A 21,945-nucleotide genomic window follows, 5' to 3' on the forward strand; every position below is an offset into this window, starting at 1 on the left:
TAATTGAATGAAAATTAAAACGAAGTAATAGCAAATATCATTTAACTATAAGCGTTGACCAAATATTACCGTAAACAAATTTCACCTGATCACCTACCCTTGGGGATGGGAGTGGTGCTATGGCTAACATTTTGTTTTATGATACTTTAAAAAATCACTGCAATCATTACAAAATGATGTAATTCAACGACATATAAAATAACGATTGTTAATAAAGATTTTTTGTCTGACCAAGCGTAGATCTATCTATGATAAACAAAATTAGTTCATTTAACTAGTATCACTCCAATATTGTAGTAAAACAAATCATTCAATGTTAACTTCGCAATAGTCGTTCTACAACAAAATAATGTCATTAGCAAATGAACTTGTAAGATATTCTGACTGATTTTCGATTTCGATTGGTCGCTTCAAATGTATCAATTTTAAGGTTTGTTAGTTTCACTAGTAAATTCATTAACTTGTTATTCCAGACGAGTGTGTCAAAGACTTCAATGTTATTAGAATTTCTCGAATACGTGTCTCTTAGCATGGTCCAACGTTAATTTTCTTTTCATTTTTACAGTCATCACGTACAATTTTATAATGAATTTAATGATAAGAAAACGTTAACATGATCTGTATAATATTTGCGCATTTGCGTTAAAAATGTCTTAAGTCGAAACAGAATAAAATGATAAAATGTAAAATAGTGAAAAACAGCATCCCTAAAGAAGGCCCGACACGGCAAAATTGTATTTGATATAGCAACATATCCTAAGGGTGATTATTAAGTATTCAAGTAGGAATACTGGAACCACCCAAATTGAAAGAAACTAAAAATACCATGTAAAATGTATACACAACAATAATGTCATGCTGAAAGATCTTCAAGGATCGAAAATATAACATCATTGATTAAATTATCCTTTAAAATTATTCTTTTTGCTATGGTACTTGATATTTTTACCTTTGGAAATACATTAATTCTTTTTCAGATTATTAAAGACATTCGTCATAAAATTGTAAGCATTTCAGAAATATTATACATATCACGAAGATTCTATTTCAAGTGAAATATATATACTTATATGCTCAATTTTCTAACTTTATCTAGATGTTTCGAACACCACAATGAACTTTTATTGTTCACTCGTATTAAATTGCATGTGTAGCGGATAAATAATGTAACAAGTGCCCTTTTGTGCGAAATCTGAAACGTTAATTTGCGGCACTAAAACACTTGAATAAGATCTGTATTCTATATTTTTTTAGAATTAATCGGATATAATGTTTTATTTGAACATATGAAATAATATTTTTGTTTTTCCTTTTTTTCTGTTATTTGCAGATAATAGTCCATATTAAAAAAATCAGAAGCATAATTTACTCAGTCAGATTTGACATAATGACAGTATGATTATCGTCTCTACATGAAATGATGTGGCGATAAACTTTCCTAGTCGATTTTTGTGTCGCCTCTACAGAGTAGTGGCGACATATAGGGATCACTTCTCCGTTGTCTGTCTGTCCGTCTGTCTGTCCGTCCGTCACAAAACTTGTCCGGACTACTCCTCATAAACTACTGGTGTAATTGCATCCAAACTTTACAGGAATGATCAGTACCAAGTCTAGTTGTGCATATTGTCGTCAGCATTTTCCGGTTCAATAATTTTTGTAAGAGTTATGGCCCTTTAATCTTTTTTTATTTTTAAAGTTTGTCCGGACTACTTCTCTTAATATACCACTAATGTAATTTCAATAAAACTTGGATTGATCTGTAGCTCAAGTCCTTGCGCATATTGCACGAGTATTCCGGTTGAATGAATTTTGGCCGAGTTATGGCCCTTTGATAAAAAGGTGTTTTTCTGTGTGTTGCCAGATACACAAAAGCTTGTCAGGACTACTCCTCATAAACTACTGGTGCAATTTTATCCAAACTTTACAGGAATGATCAGTACCAAGTCTAGTTGTGCACTGTCCGTCTGTATGTCCGTCTGTCACAAAACTTGTCCCAAAATGAAATTGGCCATCATGAGGCGACACATGTGATCACTGATCGCTCTTGTTAAACATGAGTTTCTTATAAAGTATATTTATTATGTTCATTTGTCGGTTTTATCAATTAAGCAAGCTGACGCCAAATTCATTTGTGATATATTTAGAAATACAAATGGCTTAATGTTGTTAAATCTTGATTATTTCTGATTCTAAAGGAGCATGCCTCAAGAATCATGCTTATTTTCATAAACATTTTGAAGTCTAGAGGCATGCAGCTTTAAATGATCTATTAAAAACAGTATGAATGTAATACATGTAATAGAAATATAATACTATGATTATAATGTTTCATTTAGATGTTGATTTGTTGGTTTTGCTGCAAATAAATTTCATATTTGAAGTTGAATAGTTATTGCCGACTGCATATATTTCACAATATCAACAGTATTTTATTATACCAAACTTTGCATTATATGTTTATATTTGATATTTAATGCACACTAAATTACTTCAATAAAATATGTACAACTGCCAAGCTTAAGCAATCGTATGGTTCCACCATTAAATGTTTATCAGTTATGAGTAAAAAGAAAACAAGTTCCTTCATACTATTTTAGCACGCGTCACCTTGGGCTCACACGTTTTTGTATTTTTATATATTGTGACTTCCACTTTTCATAGATAATGACAGAAATAAATCAAATTTAGGATTTCTTCAACACAAAACGCATGTTTTTATTTTTGTTTGGTTTTACGGCACACCAACACAATTTGGACAACAGGCACCGAAAGAGTAAAACTGATTCTGGCTTACCTCGGGTGTTACATATTGAAACGAACTCCAGGGGTAAAAAGCACCTCACCTGCTAAAGCTAATAGATGCATAGACTTCAGTAATTCGAACCCATTTAGTCGCCTATTACGATCACGCATGGTTCGTTCAACGGTGGATGCAATTCTTATCCTTCAAGCGATAAAGGCAACCCCTAAGCCACAAGGGACCAAAACGTTTATTACATAATTATAATAAAATAACCTTATAATAATATTGTAGCCTATGGTATTATAGATAATGTTACCGCTATCATATAAACAAAGTTAATCAAACTGAGTCTGTCCCAAGCTTTTTGTTTTTTGTTGGTGTTTCTGTTGTTGTTGTTTTCTAAGTTTATTTTGTTTGTTGATTTTAATGTTGTTGTTTTGTGTGCTGTTTATACATTAAATTAACATCAGAAACTTGTCAAGAGAGATATGTCCGAAGAATGGTGATTTTAATAGGCTGTATTTGTTAACACAGTTTGTAATATATTAAAATATAAACAAGAGGAGAACATTAAGTATTTTTAAATTATGCCTAAGAAATGCTTTATTTTTATTTCGCAAAAGCTTATCATTTTTGTGCCATGTTATAGTTTCGAAAAAGTTACTTATAGGCCAACCATCTGTAACAACATTTACTTCTGTTGTTGTCTTGCCATTAATAAATTATATTGATTTAGTATTTTGTAGGGACGTTCAAAATACTACTTTGTTTACACTTTGTTACATTTATAACAAATGATTTTATACTCAGCACTTTTGTTCAGTGATAAGCATGTAAGATACTTTTGAACTTTTTTTTAAACATAATAACACTCACGTCGGCCTTTCCTAAAGCAAGAAAATCTTATTTGTTTCTGAGGCATTATGTTCATTTTACAAATCTGTTTTATGATCATGTATTATTTAGCATTCATGAACATTTTGAACAGTCCGGAGGGAAAAAAACATGTCTTCAGTCATAAATGTGTTTATAACTTTGTACATAACATTTATTTTGCCCTTTGGGTATGACTAAAAGTAGATAAAAATGATAACGCAGAGGCAGCTGTTTAAAATGTCTTTTTCTTGATAAGAACAACGTTATGTATCTTTTTATATATTTATATATATATTCATACGTCAACAAATGATTGTGCCAAGTAATGAGTTTTGCTGTCTTTTTCTCGAATAATATAGCTTTTACTCTTATATTTCTAGTTTGATGTTAAAATCACTTCAAACTTTATGATCACATGGTATCTAACACTTATCCTAAAGAACTGAATAAAACTTAATCTTGAAATACAACTACAATTGTTTTTATTACTAACAAAGTTCTCAAACATGACTACCACTATCATAAATTATTGAAATAGTTTTTTTAATGATCGTAATTTCGATTTAATTAAAACTATATTTGCGATTTTCATCTGTTATGTTATCTGACTAAGGATAAGCAAACCTGATTTTTATGGAAATGTGATCTTCAAACTTCGCTGTAATCTTTTTCTTTGCTGTCTTTCATGTTAGTGCTTTAATCCTCAGGCTGTCATAGGATCTACTAACTGTTGAATAAACAAAAATGAACGAAATCAAACTGAAGATACAATACAAAAACAAATGTTGAATTATAAATTAGTTCTATAATACGTTACGTAATATAGTACGTTACAAATGTTATACAGTTACTTATAGATCCGTTTTAATAAAAAGAAATTTGCTAACTATTTTTTAAATGAAAACCAGTTAACAATTACGATTTTTAGATCAAAACACACCCTTCTATCTCTTCACACGAAATATGCAGAGGATGTGGCAATACGTTTGCATCTTACTGAAAATATGCGTATTTACACTGCACATTTTAAATTAAAACAGGGCTGTTATAAAAGCAAATGTCAGTTTAAAAGCTGCTGGAGATATTTCTGATTATGTTATGAATTTATATTTGTGATAGAAAGAGGTTTTGTTTTTGTAATGTGCAATGTTTCAGTACGAATTTACTATTGTAGCTAATTTTCAAAGTTTCGAATTTTTGATTAATTGATGATTACCCACAGTGACTTGTTCATCAAATGGTAATTTAAGTACATGCGCTTATTCCAAAGGAAATAGGAGATTAAATAATTAAAAGTAGGTTGACAAACTTTCTCTATAAGTTATATTCAATGCGGTTGTTATTTTCGCATCATTATTAATCGATTAACTTTTACTTAATATTCTGTTGTATTATGGTTGTAGGAAGTAAATCTGAAAATACCTTAAAAAGTAATGATTAATTCCTCATAATATCATGAATGATCGGCAAATGATTATAGTTCAAACGATAAACAATCTTTCAACATAATACAAGCCTACGTAGGTGTCAATAAAATGGACAAACGAGGGGTAAATTACCATCCCACAAAAAGTACCAACGACTGTACAATGCGTAAGAAGTAAATAAATGATCGTACATGTAATTGAAGTTCATTGCTTGCACTTAAGACTATTTATTATGCTCATTTTCTCAAAACGCTTATGGTGCATACAATACACTCACTGCATACCCGTGTTATTGAACTTCTTATGAATGAGTTTTATAAAATAATCTGCCTTATTATCATATTTTTCCTCGAAAAGATCACATTTTTTAACTAATACTGTTCAAGTTTGGTGAAAAATGAGATATGAGAATGTTCTGTGGTTATTATTGAATTGATATATTCATTACAGAGGCGATAAACAAAAGAATGAAAGTCACTTTATTTAGTTGTGCTTTTGTCATAAAATATCAAAATTAGAAACTTTTGCCACTAAAGAATATTTGACACATTTGAATCTATTTATGGACGCCGACGTCTCTCTTTACCAATGACTTGCGAAGTTGTATACTAGTCATTTCGATAAGAAAATAGTACATTAAATTTTAAAATTTGATATATTAAGCAACAGATATGTACATCCGGGGACCTTCAATATGACACATTCTGCTATTCCTTGAAAAGTGACGTATTTTCTATGAGTAGCATGAAGTGTTCGCACTAAAGAGGAAACGTAAAGAAAGAAAAGGGATAGTAACAAATATGATTTATACCACCTCATGATGTCGAAGATGAATTATTGGAATCTAACTGAATGTTGCCCTTTTCTTAAATAAGTATTGTATACACACTTTATATACAAAATGATGATGGTCAAACAATCAACGAAAAAGCTGTCTTATTAACAATTAATTGGTGATACAGTATTTATCGCAAAATGATCAAATACTTAAGGATCATATAAATTCAGGGATTCTGTTTTTCTCTATTCTATCAAATTTATTGCGGCTATTTTGCTGTAAAGTATTTTGAAATATTTCCTTTCGGATTGTTGTGCTTTTCTATTATTAGCATATTACTAGAAGAATTTCACTATATCTCAGGCACCGATTATATGTCAAAGTAAGATGGAATGGATAAATTACAACCGTAATAAAGTTTTGTCGTCTGAAGCATTAAGGTCTGGAATCTGTTCAAACTTTACACATAATTAGGCAGATTGTTATACGGAGTACAAATGCCCGCGTTTGTCCTAATTTCAAGTTTTATAACCACAGGCTTCACATATCTGCTACTGTATTTTGACTTTTATGTTCCGTGTACATATCAGTATATATGTTTGTATTTATTGAAATGAGGCGTAGTTGCGTAGAATAAAATAATAAGTCATTTTAAATTCGTTTCATAAACGTTTTTATTGAAACTCTACCTTTAAAAAATAATGACAGATTTGGCTTTCGGAAAAAAAACATCTGCAGACTACAGAATTATTTTAAGGCATTTTAGGATACAAATTCCTATGGATTTGTGTCAAGGGCTTTTCGTTTATGTGGTGCGTCAGATTTAACTTGCTGGATAAAAGTGATAGTTAAACCGACATTTTCAACAAAGGAGAAGTAGCTTAAGTATCATAATTTCTTTATGGTAGACAATAAATTGCTGCTGATTATGCCAGATCCGTTGGCAAAACGGTCAATGATGACAAAGAAGGCCTTAAGTGATAACTGGTTTTTCGGTTACCTTAACCGTTAACAGACCTCAAACTTCTCAAATAGTGCTCGCGCTAAAAGTGCCTTTCAGGATACAAAAGACAAGTGCTGTCTGAGCGTTTAGATATTTTGGATATAATGTTAATGAACCTGGCAAAAACATAACACTATTCATCAAAGATGTTTGCTCCAAGTTAATCAAACCCTCGGGATATCACTTGTACATTTTCAGCTATTTGAGTAGCAAGTGCTATTTGAACCGTTGTATGTCTTCCTTCCTATGAAGCGGTTGGTAGATGATCTGTTACAAGGTCAGGAACTGTTACTGATAAAGGGTGGCTTTTGAACATAACATATGGAGAACCGTTTTGTTAATACCTCCTTTAAGGTGAAACAACAAATATGAAAATTCGCAGACTTGTATAAAATATGAAAAGCGAGATCAGCAAGGAAATTGAAAAGCCAACTTCTAGGGACGTTTTTTGTCAATTATAAATCACAAATTGATATGTAAACTTAATGTATGAACCATGTGTGGCAAATTAGCTGTTATAACATTTCAATATGACATGCTATGAATTTATTTGATTTTACCATGTACATGCAATATATATAAGACTGTACTCTCAAACATTCAATACTTTGACAATATCATGATTTATGAAATCAAAAGAAACCGTTTTGCCTAACTGTAGACAAAACATTGCCTTTATAACAATTGTGTCTTCAATCTTCCTATGTCAGACGACTTACGCCTTAAGGGAACAACATCACTCATATAGCATTCCAATATGACATAAGTAATTCCTAAAAAGACGGATGGCATAAATTCCACAACAAGTTAAGTAGATATAAATAGTTGAAGAAATATATTAAGTGAATATCCTTATTGATAAATTCAGTCAGTCCAACACTTTCCACAGAATGACATAGCAAATAAAAATATGAAGGTCATGCGACTGATTATATACGTAAGGCTAGTCTGTAAAGTAAGTCGTAAGAATTTTAGAATTAATTGAAATTTATTAATTTTCCAGTTCTTTGAATTAAAATGTGCTTTTCTTTCTACATATGTATTTTACAAAAATGTACTTGCATCGATAAACATCGAGCAACTCATCGGCTGTTTAATTTTCGTTTTCCTATCAACAGTTATTGAATGAGTTTTGTGTGTTTAACAACAATATCTAATTAAATTTACAAAGACAAGAATGATTCTTTCACAATAATATGTAACAACTACACTATGTTTAATCATTTAATTCTTTCCTTTTATTTAATCGAAATAATGTGTCATAGTGATTTAAATGTGACCTTTATTATCATAAAAAATGTTTAGAAAAAGGTGAATAAAACGCCACTACAAAACAAACAAAAATAAACAACAAAAACAGGAATAAAGTGAACATTTGTATTCGTTTAAATCTAAGAAATGGAAGGCTGAATAAACACTTGGCATCTTAAACGGCATATGCATAATTTTCCAATGAATTAAGCTAAAATGTTAACATATTTGAATCTAGGTTCAATAACCTTTTGTAAATGTGTAAAATGACTTTAATTTGTTTATTTATGAAAGAGTTTCAATTTGTATTCTTTGTATGTTTTATATTTGCATCGTTTAAATATATTTCTTACAAACTAAATCACTATTTACATATTGTCGTTTATTTCGGAATGTCGACCTCATGTTAATTGGAAAAAACAATCTCTTATAATGATATAAATGATCGGAGAATGGTGACACTTAAAGTGATGAACAACCGTATTACGTACAAGATGTATACTGAGACATCAAAGAAATTGGACAAAACAATGACTGATAGATAATTGAGAAAATTATGAATGGGCTGAACTAATTCTAATGCAAATAACAAATACTTTCCTGTGCGGGAGACATAAATGAAGCAATAAGAATTGGATTAATTCTACAAGCCTCTTTAATATTCGATATTAACAAAATAGTTCCACGTTTTACATTTAATCGAACGCAAATAAATAATAAAAAAGCAAAATAGAGCAAGGCAACGAGAGTTTTTAATCTTAATTTTCGCAACAAAATTTATTATTTATATTTTTCACTTGGTACACTAATATCTTATTTTTTCTGAGAACATATATAAATCAATGTCGAAATGACTTTTATTTTCGGATTTCTTCTTAAATGTGTCATCCTGTATGTCTTGAAGGCATCTTAAATTTTTTATACATATGTTGCTAGATATATGAAACATATGTTCAATGACATTTGATATATAACATAATATTTAAGTCATGAATCAAAACACATTCATATGAGAATTTCTAAGGGAATATTCCTCTCGGTGTTCCAGATGTTCACGTTTTTACTAAGAAAAAAAACAAACAAACGTTGCTTGAAATAATATACTTTTACGGAACAAACAAATAATATAAATAGTGTACGTGTGAACGAATGTTTGTTTGCAATTCTGCTTTCATAACCGTTTTTGAAGGAATGATAAATGTTGTCATCTTAACCAGTCATGAGTTGTTGTTTTGAAATAACTAGAATTTCATATATTTATTAAACAACTTATGGTTTAAGTTTACAATTCAACAATATATACAAATGACGGACAGTTGTTAAGATGGTTGTAGGAAGTAGTTAGATGTTAATGTCTCTAACAGTAACCCTTCAGATACGTTCAGATGTCACAAACACATTATCAATAATTAAGCTGTTATTAGCAAAGGTAGATGTTTCAAATTTAATTATCTGGCAAGGCAGCTCCCTTTATAAAGACATATTAATGTAACGCGTTTTAAAATTGTTATAATGCCAGTCCAAAGCAAAGTTAAAACATGAAAAATAAAAGTTTACATATATTCCCAGCGTTAATATGTCTGATTATTTTACAGAGAGTTGCAAAAAGGGAGATTTCATTGACTTTTATATCAGAATGTGTTCCAAATAACCAGATATGTAAGATCAACCTAATGCGATCAAATACTACATAACATGTGTTTCATATGTGGTTAAAAAGTTTAACTAAAAACAATTGAAAAACACTGATAAATGTTTGCCTCTTTGAAGATATTGCTTGTTGTGTTGATTTCATTTATATCTATTATATATAGATCCAATAACGGTTGATTTTCATCCCAAATAATCTGTTTGTGACACATTTGCACGGGGAGGTTTAAAAGTGTCTAATTCTGATTGTCCAGTGGTTTTTCCCATTAGAAATCAACATTTTTTATTCTCCGTGATAATACTATTGTCTCAAAAGAGTTATAAATGTCCTTAATTGGACAAATTGTCGCCTGTGAATAGGAAATGAGATCGGGCACCTTCCGTAGAAAATGTTTTGTCATTCCGTTATACTCGGAAATTATCGATAAAAAGCAGATCACAGCTGCGATAGAGAGAAAAGATGTTGGACAGCGTTTAGAAGCGTATTGGGGTTTGCTATCGAAGGAAATATTAAGGCAGGGATGCGGATTCAGATTATCTTAACAGGTTTTCTATCTTTAAATACTGAGACAAAAATATTTTTAAGTTTGTTTTTCTCTCACTTGTTTTTTAAATATATTTAATTATTTATGAAATGTGAAAGGATTTAACATGTCCATTATGACTCCAAAATGACAGAGAAATACAGATGTTAATGAAGGGTCAGTGTTTCTAAGATTATAGTCTGAAACAAAATCTTTATAGAGACGGATATAGAAAATTTTAATGTTTTATTTAGTTGATGAACATTTATCATTTATTTTGACAACAATTTTATTTAAAAATACGTAAGTATAAACTATGAATGTGTCGGATGTGGAAACAACTACAATGGCACCGGAGTTAAATAAAACATTTTTTGAAAAGACAAAATCCGTACCAACTGACAGAAGTACCGAACAAATGGTTCATCAAAATATAACCCCACATTACAGCGACTACTACGACTACCCAGATCTTATTTATATGAACTACCCTAGAGAACTTAAAAGCGTGCCAGCCTGGGAGATGACATTAAAAATATCACTTTACGTGGCAATTATTCTATTTGCCATTGCCGGAAACCTTTTAATTATAATTGTTGTGGCAAAAAATAAAAGAATGAGATCGACTACTAATTTTTTCATTGTGAACCTTGCGGTGTCTGATCTATTGGTCACCCTGTGTTGTACCTGGGTTCGTTTAGTTGATGATCTAACAGAAGGATGGGTGCTTGGAAGTTTCTTCTGTAAAGTTAACTCATTTGCACAAGGTATGTATCAAAGAAAATTTTGTGTAAAGTTTATTTCTTAAGATTAAGCACTTTCTGTGCCAACTAGCGACTCAACTATAGGTAGTTGCTTACTTTAATATAAAATCATGCAATAAATATAAAATTTTACTATAACATTATGAAATGAAAATTAGAATCGGTGGTTATTTGAATGTGTATGTATATTTTAAATATCAACAGTTGTTAAATTGATTCAAAGAACAATTGTGAGAATTTTGAGATTTTACTTTAAATAATTATATTAAAGAGTTTGTTCCACATAACAATTTAATAGAAAAAATGTCGCTCATTTTATTACAAATTTACAGTTTTACTGTACTATGTAAAATAAAGATGATCATTAAATCGTTCCTTATTTTAAGAACAATCTGAATGACTTAAGTTTTCTGATATTTATTGTAAGTTCAAATCAACATACATGTTAAATTATTTTCTGTGTTTGATATTCTGCTTTTCAAGAGTTTTATTTATAAAAAAACGATATGTTTTCATGAAAATGAAATCCGTTGTACATAACAAAAATGTTGGTTGCACTGAAAACGTAAAAATATATTTCACTGGGTGAACGCAACATGATTTTATTCTAATTGATTCATTTTCAAAAAAAAGCATTGTGATTTGGTTTAAATCATTAATATTGTATTGCAAAATTTTATTCTATTCATCAAAATTATAATTCTCAAGGTCATAGCAAGTAAGAATATGGGTATAAATGTAATCTGCGTGTTTTATTTTATTAAGTTTCTTTTCATTGCAATGCTAGACTGGGTGTTATGCAGATATGTAATTGTTTATGGCATCTCATGCTATAAATGGCAGTCATGTTTCGAGAAGCATATGACCAGAGAACGTCATAAACTCTATTATGTAAATGTGACAAATTACCACCTAGAGACTTGACAAATTTTTCTGTCTACGCCTTCGTAACTTATGAAATCACTGATTCAATTTCTTGCCACATAGGACGAATGTAAATCAGAATTCAAGTTTTTTGCGATAAGTTGGCACGCCTCTTAAGTACAAACACCATGAACGCAGGATACATTCATATTATTTTAGGAAACATCTAATGTCAGAGAAGAAATTGAGCAAATTTGAAATGTCTTAGAGCAAACCCTTTGCAAAATTGGCATTTAAAACAATAATTATATAAGTTCTGTGTTCTGATTTATTTCAAATATTGCTTGCTTTATATAAGTTTATGTCAGATGTTATATTTTTATAATTTGATATATTTATATATATATTCACTTATTTTTGAACGTGTAAATAGTTTTGTTAAAATATCAATATGTGCCTGTAAGCTTTACTATGCATTTCTACAACCTTAGATGATACTCAAACAGGAAAAAAACATGTCTAGAATGAAAAAGGTTTTTGTTTCAGAATTAAAATAACTTAACTACATTCAAAAGTCTTTCTGTAAATATGACAACCTAAATAGTTATAAAACAATCACAGGAAATCATAGTAGTTTAAAAACACCTTAAGTCTGACAACGGCGATTTCATTGAATTTACCAACCCGACTTGTCCGACTAATATCAGCCAGTAAATCGGTGCCGCCTGATAATGGTCAACACTAATGATTGCCTTACAATCAGTACATGTGCATACTTTAAAATCTTCTCTTAAAATAATTAATAGTCTGGAGTTTTATAAAATAAATGGGTACGAACATGTTTAGTATGGTAAGGATTATTTCGATGATTCGTGACGTTTTTGAGTAGGTTTGTAATAAAAACAAAATATTTTGAAGACATTTAAAAGATAACACTTGAATACAAGTAAGAAGAAAAATTACAAATCAAATCAATTGAAGTTTCACATCCTTATCAGAGGCTAATAATTGCATGATATTTCCGCCGAATGCTTTCAAATGCGATGTGCATGTGCAGTGTTCGCCTGATTACATCAGATAACGCCAACTTTGGAACAATTTCCTTTGGAATAACTGCGACATTTCAATGACTTTGTACGATATGATCTTTTTATGTTGCTGTCCTCAAGAAATCATGATTACAAATGTGCTATAGAGCACTAATGTTTGCACACTTTGAATTGCTTGCGTGTTATAATGACGTAGTCCTATGATCTGTAAACGTAAAACATATTCGAAACGATGTAAATGTAAGTAACAATTCGCAATGGTGCGGCAGCATGAACACAACTGCTTTGTAGTGTATATATATATATAAATAAAAGATAAGTCGTAGAAAGAGAGCACATGCATATTCAACTTTTTGATAAAGTGTATAAATGTGTATGATGATTTAATATAAACAGACAAGCCATACAAGCCTTCATCAGTGCAAAACATAATAAAATTACCGGAAGCGACGTCATAACGAAACACGCGTAAAACGCGCAAAAACCGTTATGACGTTGAGCGGCAAAAATATGATTACATGTAGAAACAAAAAGATTTATGTTATAAATAAAGCTGGTTCATGAATTTAAATGGATCAATAATGATACAGATGTCTAATAGACAGTGTTAATAAAAATAAGACAATAGATTAACATATTAATATTCATGTTACACTTTATAAATCAAACACTACTTAATTATTAAGTCCATTTGAAATGATAGTATTTAATTTATGAATCCAAAAAGATTCTTTACACAACATATCTATGTTGTTATCTATAATCTAAAATGAAATATCTGACAATGAACACTGATTTTTGGGTGATCCGAAATGGATCGCAACATGTGAAAGCGGAGTTACGTTACAATGTCTTATATCAAATCTATTTTTATTAATTCTGCACGATACATTTTGATTAGTTTGACCTACGTTTTGCTTATTACAGCCTTTACATGTAATGAGGTAAATTACATTACGTGTAGTACAGTTAACATCATTATGTAATTTAAAAGAACGACCTGTAACGCTGCTATTAAATTGTGAACCAACAATTATATTGTTACAATTTGAACATCTACTTCGTAAATATTGGCCAGATATAAATGTGCGATCAAGTAAAGCACTTCTCATAAGATAATTTCGAATATATTTTGGACGTCTTTAAGCTAAAATAGGTTTTTACTTGGTATGTATAATATCTAACGCTTTCTTTATCAGAAAAAAGTAATACATCCAAATATTTATTTAAGATTTCACCAATATTAGGCAGAGTTGTATTAAAACGCACTCTAAAAGGTATTATTGAACTAGTACTTTTAACGATAGTACTAAGAACATCATTGTGGGACATGCCTTGAAGTTTAGAAAACGTTTTCTCAATAATAGATTTAGGATAATTACTATAAAAAAAAATTTATTCAACCTTAAAAGTGCCGTCATCGGAAATGACACGTCTATAACGTTTAGCTTGACTAAACGGGATACCACGCCTTTTTTATGCCAACCTAAACTATATTGCACTTATTATAAAATTACACATTCGTTAAGAAATATTTAGGTAAAATGTCAGTTTTAAGAAATGCAACTGTAAGATCTAGAATCTATTGAAGAAATATAAATATTATAAACATGTTTAAAGTAATGTATTATTTTTACAAACATTATGTACATTAAATAAATACTATTGTACATCTTCTAATATACAAATTTTGTAATGTTTGTTAATCATAAAATTAAAATCTTGCGTTTAATGCAATATCAGTATTGTTTATTTTGTGCTGAAGTTATCATTATCGCCTTTGTTAAAATGAATACATTTATTAAAAAAACTATGTTTTTATAAATTTCTGTAATTGTATAATTCATAGTATTAAAAACCTCTGCTTTATTTGAAGATCAGATTGTTTATTAAGGCTGCAATTTTTAATAAATATGCATTTTTATAAAAATGAAATAAAAATTTATATTTAAAAGCATTCATTTTCAAATATTTATTACACTTTCTGCACGTTTTCCGTGCTTCAAATGCGTCTCTCCTTTGTGGTTAAATCAATTATAATATTGTCATTCGATTAACACGACAAAGGGACGTCAAATAAAACAAATTGTCACGAATGCTGCTTCATCACATAACCTTTATGGGAACATTTTTCATTGCAATACATATTATTGAATTACCTTTGAGATTTTTTGTTATATGATGATTGATCCGCCGATTTCAATTAAATATGTGGATATCACAATACATTTAAAATTGATACTGATGGATTTCCATGATTATATAGGTAACGAGATTTTTTGAGAATAATTAAATAAAGCTTTTTACACAGAACGACATATAAACTCATACTTTATACAATAATAATAAGATAAAGTACTATTTAGTGTTCTTGCGTCCAAAGATGGTGTGTTTTGTCAAGAAAGTTGTTTTGGAAATACTATTAGAAAATACATTTTGGGATTTGATTTTATATAATATAAGATTTTCTACAATATATTAATATTTGTTAATTGCTTTATCAAAGTCTAGTCAATATATCTTAATCTGATATAATTGCATATTTAAAAAGAAGTTGAACTTTTCTTTGATGTCCTTCATGTCGTATGCTTTTATCAGGTTATTTTCCTTTAAGTGGCTTAAACACATATCAGAAAACATGTATAATCCACATAACTACTGTATCGTAAGAACGTCCATGTGTCTGTCTGTCTGTCCGTCACAAAACTTGCCCGGACTTATCAAAAACTACTAATTCAAAAGCAAATCCCATCATAACTTTACAGGAGTGATCTTTAGTCTAGTTGTGCATATCGTCAGCAGTGTTGATTGATTTTTGTCAGAGTTATGACCCCTAATTTTTATTTTTAAAGATTCTTTGAACTTCTCTGATACATCTTATCTTATTTGAATGAAACTTCAGGTCGAAATTGAATAGAATATAATCGAATAGAATAGAATAGTAGGTCAATTACTTGCGCATATTTTCCGGTTGGATTAACTAATTTTGGCAGAGTAACGGCCATTGAATAAAAAGCGTTTATTGCCTGTTTGTGATTTGTGTGTCGCTTGCTACACAGATGATGATACATGCTACAAAGTAGCCAGGGCCATAAATGAACGCAATTGCTAAAACAATAATTCCAAATTATGTGTATGAAAGAAATATGGAAGATTATAACGGTAAAAGCGAATGCAATATTTACAAATCATTCAGCTTTCTTATAATAGGATCAAAATATCCTTATCCTGTTAACAAACACTTTTCCTCTGTGTTAAATAATTAAATAACAGAGACATACAAAGTTAAAATGCTTTTGAAATGGTAACAATTTATTTTTACTGTTGATATATTTTGTAAAATAATTCCATTATATATAGCTTTTAACCCTTTAGAATATCAGATTAAAATGATCAAGCGCGAGTTAAGGTCTTTGAAATGCAAACACTATCTACATCAACTGGCAACGATTTTATATTATGGATATAAATATTTATATTTTAAAACAATGCTTCTTTTCTTCTTTTCTTAATAGACTTTGAATCATTAACCAACTCACTTTACCTGAAGCAAAATGAAATTAAAATGCAGAGCGTGATTTCTCAAGAGTAATAATTTTGAATTTAGTGATTTTTTTGTTTGTGACTTTCATGTTTGAGAATGGTGTACTTTTTGTACTATATTTGTAATAACTGTAAGTGCTTTTACACTATAATCAGTTTTTGAATTACTTTGAAATTCTTAATCATTATATCCTTAATGTTATATCATGACTTAGCTTTGATTAAAAAATCGATTTTATAAACATACAAAGTATTTTAAAACATATCCATTACTTTTTGATTAAAATTTCAACTATTCAATTTATTATTCTTATGTGAAAATAATGCTTACATTTGTCTCCATGATGATATCTAGAAAGGCCTATTAGCACAATGCTTTTATTTTTATGTCCTATCTTTTGTACTCATTATTTATTTGTTTGTTTGTTTGTTTATCAATTTATTTAGTATTAATTTTTATTTATTCATTTATTTATTTTCATTTACTTTTTTGCTTGTTATTTATTTATTTATTTATTCGTTTGATGTTTTTATTAATTTGGTGTCCTCTTATCTAGCTCTTGCCATTGGTTCCTTAACATTTATTATAAATTTTAATATATAGTATTTTGCATGTTTTTCAAAATTTTAAAATTACTTTCACTTTCAACGTTTTTTTGCACAGATGATAAATATTAAACATGCTCTAAACACACTTGTTTCTAAATATAATTAAACGCATTTTTTTTCTGTCCAAAGAAGGAAACATTTATTCGTGTCTGAGGCATAATCTGCGTTAACAATCAACTACAATATGACGAATCGTATAAACATTTTGATGACCAGTGATGACTATGAGTTTTTGATTAATGTGATAACATTTATCTATAACTCATTTATACATATTTATTCTTTTCCAGTTGCTGTCCTTGTAGCAAGCGTGTTTTCCCTGATCCTAATAGCTTGTGATAGGTTCTTCGGAATCGTTTTTGCCATGAAAGCGCATATAATTGAACGTAAGGCTAGTACATCCATCGTGATTATTTGGATATGTGCCATTGCCGTAGCAACACCGCTTCTCATTGTTCGAAAGCTGGAATCAGTAACCTGGCAAAACCATGTTGAAATATGGTGTGATGATGATTGGCCATTAAAGATTACAGAAAATCCAGACACAGGAATGACGGAATATTCCCGTCCAAGTAGAAAAGCATATTACACAGTGTTGACAGTGGCTTTATATTTTCTGCCCATGGTATTCATGGCTGCAATATATAGTTTAATAATATTGACAGTTTGGTTTGCTCGGTCTCCGGGAGAAAGAGTGTCAGGCAAAGAAATAAAACTTCAAAAACGAGTAAAACGAAAGGTATGAAAATACGATGGAATCCAGCAAGTCTTATTTCGCATACTTAATATTTATCATGTAATATATTCTTGAACATTTTGATAGTATCAAATGGCTGACTTAAATAGCAATTAATGCTATATTGACATAAAAAGTCAAATTTAAACACTTTTATACATTGATTATGTATACGTTTGGCATAACAATCAGCAAATCACCGTTGGTAATGAAATTGGTAAAAAATTTATTAATACACATTCATGTAATATTATGAGGTTATTTATTATACATTGTTAAACACATTCTGAAAACAATTTAATGAGTACACAGGTGTCAAAAGTTATTGGACTAGGCACTAGTCTGATATAGGTTTTGCAGCTGTGGACGAGTTCAATAGAATCAGTATTATTGTTCTCATTCATTTCACATCACCTTTCTTGACATTTTGATAGAACTTTGTTAATTCATTTGCAATAAAGATTTAATACATTCTTCCTATATCAATAGGCTAGATGCGGTTACATTTAATTAAGATATTTTGGACTCTCAAAATTAAGCTATCATATGGATTTGATATGGACTTTTTGAACTCTGGAAATGTAAACGAGGCTAAATTGATATGATTGGATCTGATAATGATTTCTTTAGGAACATCACATGGTGCAAATATTTAAAGTGCATTTGGTTATATTTTGTAATGCGTGAAATGCAATTTAATATATCTCAGTTATTTAAAAATTGCAATTGATTGTTTGAATGGGTATTAAATAAAAGTATTAAATGCCGATTGCTCTACTTTCAGTGTAACTATTTACTCATTGTATTTCAATCGTACCACTGTTTTAGTGTTTATAGTAATATTGCCATTATTACAATGATATTATTCTCTATTGAATAAACACTTTTTTTCAGGTTGTGAAGATGCTTATTATCATCATGACAACATTTGGCCTGTGCTGGATGCCACTAAATATCAATATATTATATATAGAGTTCAGAACAAACAAATCGGCTCCGGTAATATTGTTGTTTCTATTATAATTATTATTATTATTATTGTTATTTTCATTATCATAATTATTATTATTATTATTGTTGTTGTTGTTGTTTTTATAATAATTATTTATCTATTCATTTTTCCCGTTTTTTTCTTGTTTTTTTCTTGTTATTATTATTATTATTATTACTATTGCTGCTGTTACTGCTATTGTTACTACTTTTCTATTTATTTATTTTATTTAATTATGTATTTATGTATTTTATTATTTATTTATTCATCTATTTATTCCTTTTTTCTTGTTTATTATTGTTATTATTGTTATTATTATTATTATTACTACATGTATTTCTATTGTTATTTATTTATGCTAGCTAATAAAGGATCGTCTGATAAATTCTACATAACTTTTAGTTTCCTGGTACCGCCTCCGTGGTCGAGGGGTTAGAGTCGATGACTTCTAATCCAGTTACCTCTCTGGCGTGGGTTCGATCCCCGGGAGATGCTTTGGTAGTTTAGCGCGGAGGAAGGTAGTCTAGTACTGGTGTAACTCTCCAGGAACGATGGTTAGGAAACTACCCGCCTATATGACTGAAATACTGTTGAAAAAGGCGTAAAATGAAACAAACAAACAAAAAAATTATTCGTTGCGTGTAGATATATGGTACCTTCATGGGGAATAGGAAACACAGTCATGTATTGTATCATAATAACTTGTAGTATCATGAAAACTTTCACCATATATGAATTGTGTAAATCAAATTATTATGTTTTCAAATATTTCAGTTACCCTCGTGGTATGACATTCTACAATTCATATCATATACGATTGCCTATGCTAACAGCGCCCTGAACCCGCTGATATATGCCGGTTTCAATGAAAACTTTAGAAAAGGTACGTTGTCTTTAACAATGATTGAAACAGACATAAAGGCTACATACTATTTGTTTGAATGGAAGTGAGAACAAATACAAATTTGTTTATTCAAACTGGAAATCTTTATTGTGGCAATTGTATCAGATTTAGATTTAGACATCAATCTTCATTTTCGAATATTGATTCCAAATGAAACGTTCGCAACATAAGCTTCTGACAAAGACAAAAAAGAGTTCAAAAAAGTACCTATGTAGAAATCATGTGCTCTTTTGTCTTGTCAGATTTAATTATAATTTAAATGCATATTTGCTTATTACAATATCGAACTATTGATGAAGAAAGTCTAGTTTATAATTTATAACAACAGTCGTAGAATATACTTGAATATTTATTTCCATCAAGAAACATTTTGCACGACATTCCAGAAGTATTTAGAAAAGAAAAAAATCTTAAAATCGACATTTTTTCTCATTTGTCAACTTCGTACAATAAACAGTAATTGAAACAGAATAAATTATCGTTGGCATATTATTTACATGTACTGTACATTTGTTTTAAAATAATATATTGCTTATAGGTTTATCATTTCAGGGTTTCGTTCCTTATTTGGATGCTACGAAAGAAAGTTGTACGCCGCAATATCTCGAGCGGATTCCATGTATAACACTTCAACAAGTAACATGACCCATGCGACAAAACTTCAAACAACCGATGTACAAGCATTCAGGCTTGACACCTGCTCACCAAATCAAATGTCAAGTCAAAGTGAATAAGTTTTAGCGAACAAAGCATATCATTATGTAGTCATTTTTCGTTTTTCATCGAATCCTAAATGTTTTCACCTATATCACCCAGAGTCAAATCATTAAGTCAGTCATTGATTGATCGTTTATATCTTCTTGTGCGGTGTTCCTGGGTACTATGATCAAACCTTTATTTGTAATACAAATATAAAACAATTAACAAGTTCACCCTTATTAATGTTGATAGATATTTGTCACATTAATATTCTATGACTTGTGTTAAATTAAATATGTTGTTAAAGACTCAAGAGAATGTTGTTGAACACTGTTGGATATCACCGCCTAAAAAGCTTATATAAGTTAACTTTAAACTATTATGTGTGTGAGAATAATAATAGCTTATGACCACTTGGTTTGCCTTTTAAAAGCTGAAGAAGGTATATACACCTCTTTTTAATGAGTCGTGCATTTCTTGATCTGGCCGGATTTTAACGAAGATATATACAGTCATGTACAATCCCATTTCGAGCATGCGCAAAAGTGTACGGATACATGTAACCAAAGAAAGGACAAAACGCACACCCTAGTGTATATGAGAAATAAAAGTAATAATTATGAAAAGAAATAACAAGTTATATTATTTACCATGCGCTACAATATTTATTATTATAATAACTATAACCCGTTTTGAATCTTTACCAAACGTTAAAAGAAATACCTCAGTCAAAGAAATATTCTTCAAAAAGTTTAGCGTAAAGTTAACTGTTATATTATGAGAATAATGCCGGCTCGCCACGGCGAGCCGGTATTACGATAGGATTTTACTAAGAAACAACCTAAAACTCCGAATCCATCCAAAAATTTAATCGAAGCTTGGCTTCCAGCTTTCTACAAAATTTATCTATCAAAGCTAGGTTCCAAAATTATTTAGCCAATCAAATTTAATCTTACATAGCGTCAAAAAACCTTCAATTTTCACGCCATTTTTAAAAAGCAGCAAGTATTATTTTGAGCGCAAAGATATAATGATGATTAAAATGTTTGTTTTCATGAATTCTTTTCAATAAATCATATTTACACTGACTTTTGATTTCGCGATTTCACCTGTTCCTCTGTAGTAAGTTTTCGTTTGGTTAATTAACATAAGTGTACATCTGGTTCTTTCCTTTTTTCCGGTCTCCGGTATTAAGTGTATATATTTACTGGCCGGGATCCGGGACGCCCCGGATTGGCCGGGATGCGGGATCGTATAAGATATAGAGGAAAAACTAATAAACTATATTTGTGTTGATTATTGTCGTAATGAAAGGCCATTAAACGTTAAGTTTTTTTTATTGTATGTAATGAACGTTAAATTAATTAAACTTAGGATATAAATATATTTAGAGCTATTTATTAACAAACTTAAAATGCGGAAATCACAATACTTATAATTATATGCCTATTTAATTGAAATCAAAGACTACATTCTTGAATTAGTCAAATCCCGGGACCCCTTTATGTTTTAATGCGATCCCAGCTTTTCTGAA

At 29.8% G+C, this 21,945-nt stretch overlaps 1 protein-coding gene across 1 annotated transcript; it reads left to right on the plus strand.

The window, feature by feature from the left end:
* The first annotated feature begins 10,201 nt into the window (after nucleotides 1–10,201).
* On the plus strand, nucleotides 10,202–21,193 carry LOC132744865 (substance-P receptor-like). Its single transcript, XM_060733658.1, has 5 exons — nucleotides 10,202–11,019; nucleotides 17,372–17,820; nucleotides 18,712–18,816; nucleotides 19,583–19,691; nucleotides 20,265–21,193. Exons 1-5 carry the CDS (start codon nucleotides 10,569–10,571, stop codon nucleotides 20,444–20,446), a joined length of 1,296 nt encoding a protein of 431 aa, XP_060589641.1. The 5' UTR covers nucleotides 10,202–10,568; the 3' UTR covers nucleotides 20,447–21,193.
* The last annotated feature ends 752 nt before the right edge of the window (nucleotides 21,194–21,945 follow it).

Source organism: Ruditapes philippinarum, unplaced genomic scaffold, assembly GCF_026571515.1.
Source record: "Ruditapes philippinarum isolate M1 unplaced genomic scaffold, ASM2657151v2 ctg5080_1_1_1_1, whole genome shotgun sequence".
NCBI lineage: Eukaryota > Metazoa > Mollusca > Bivalvia > Venerida > Veneridae > Ruditapes > Ruditapes philippinarum.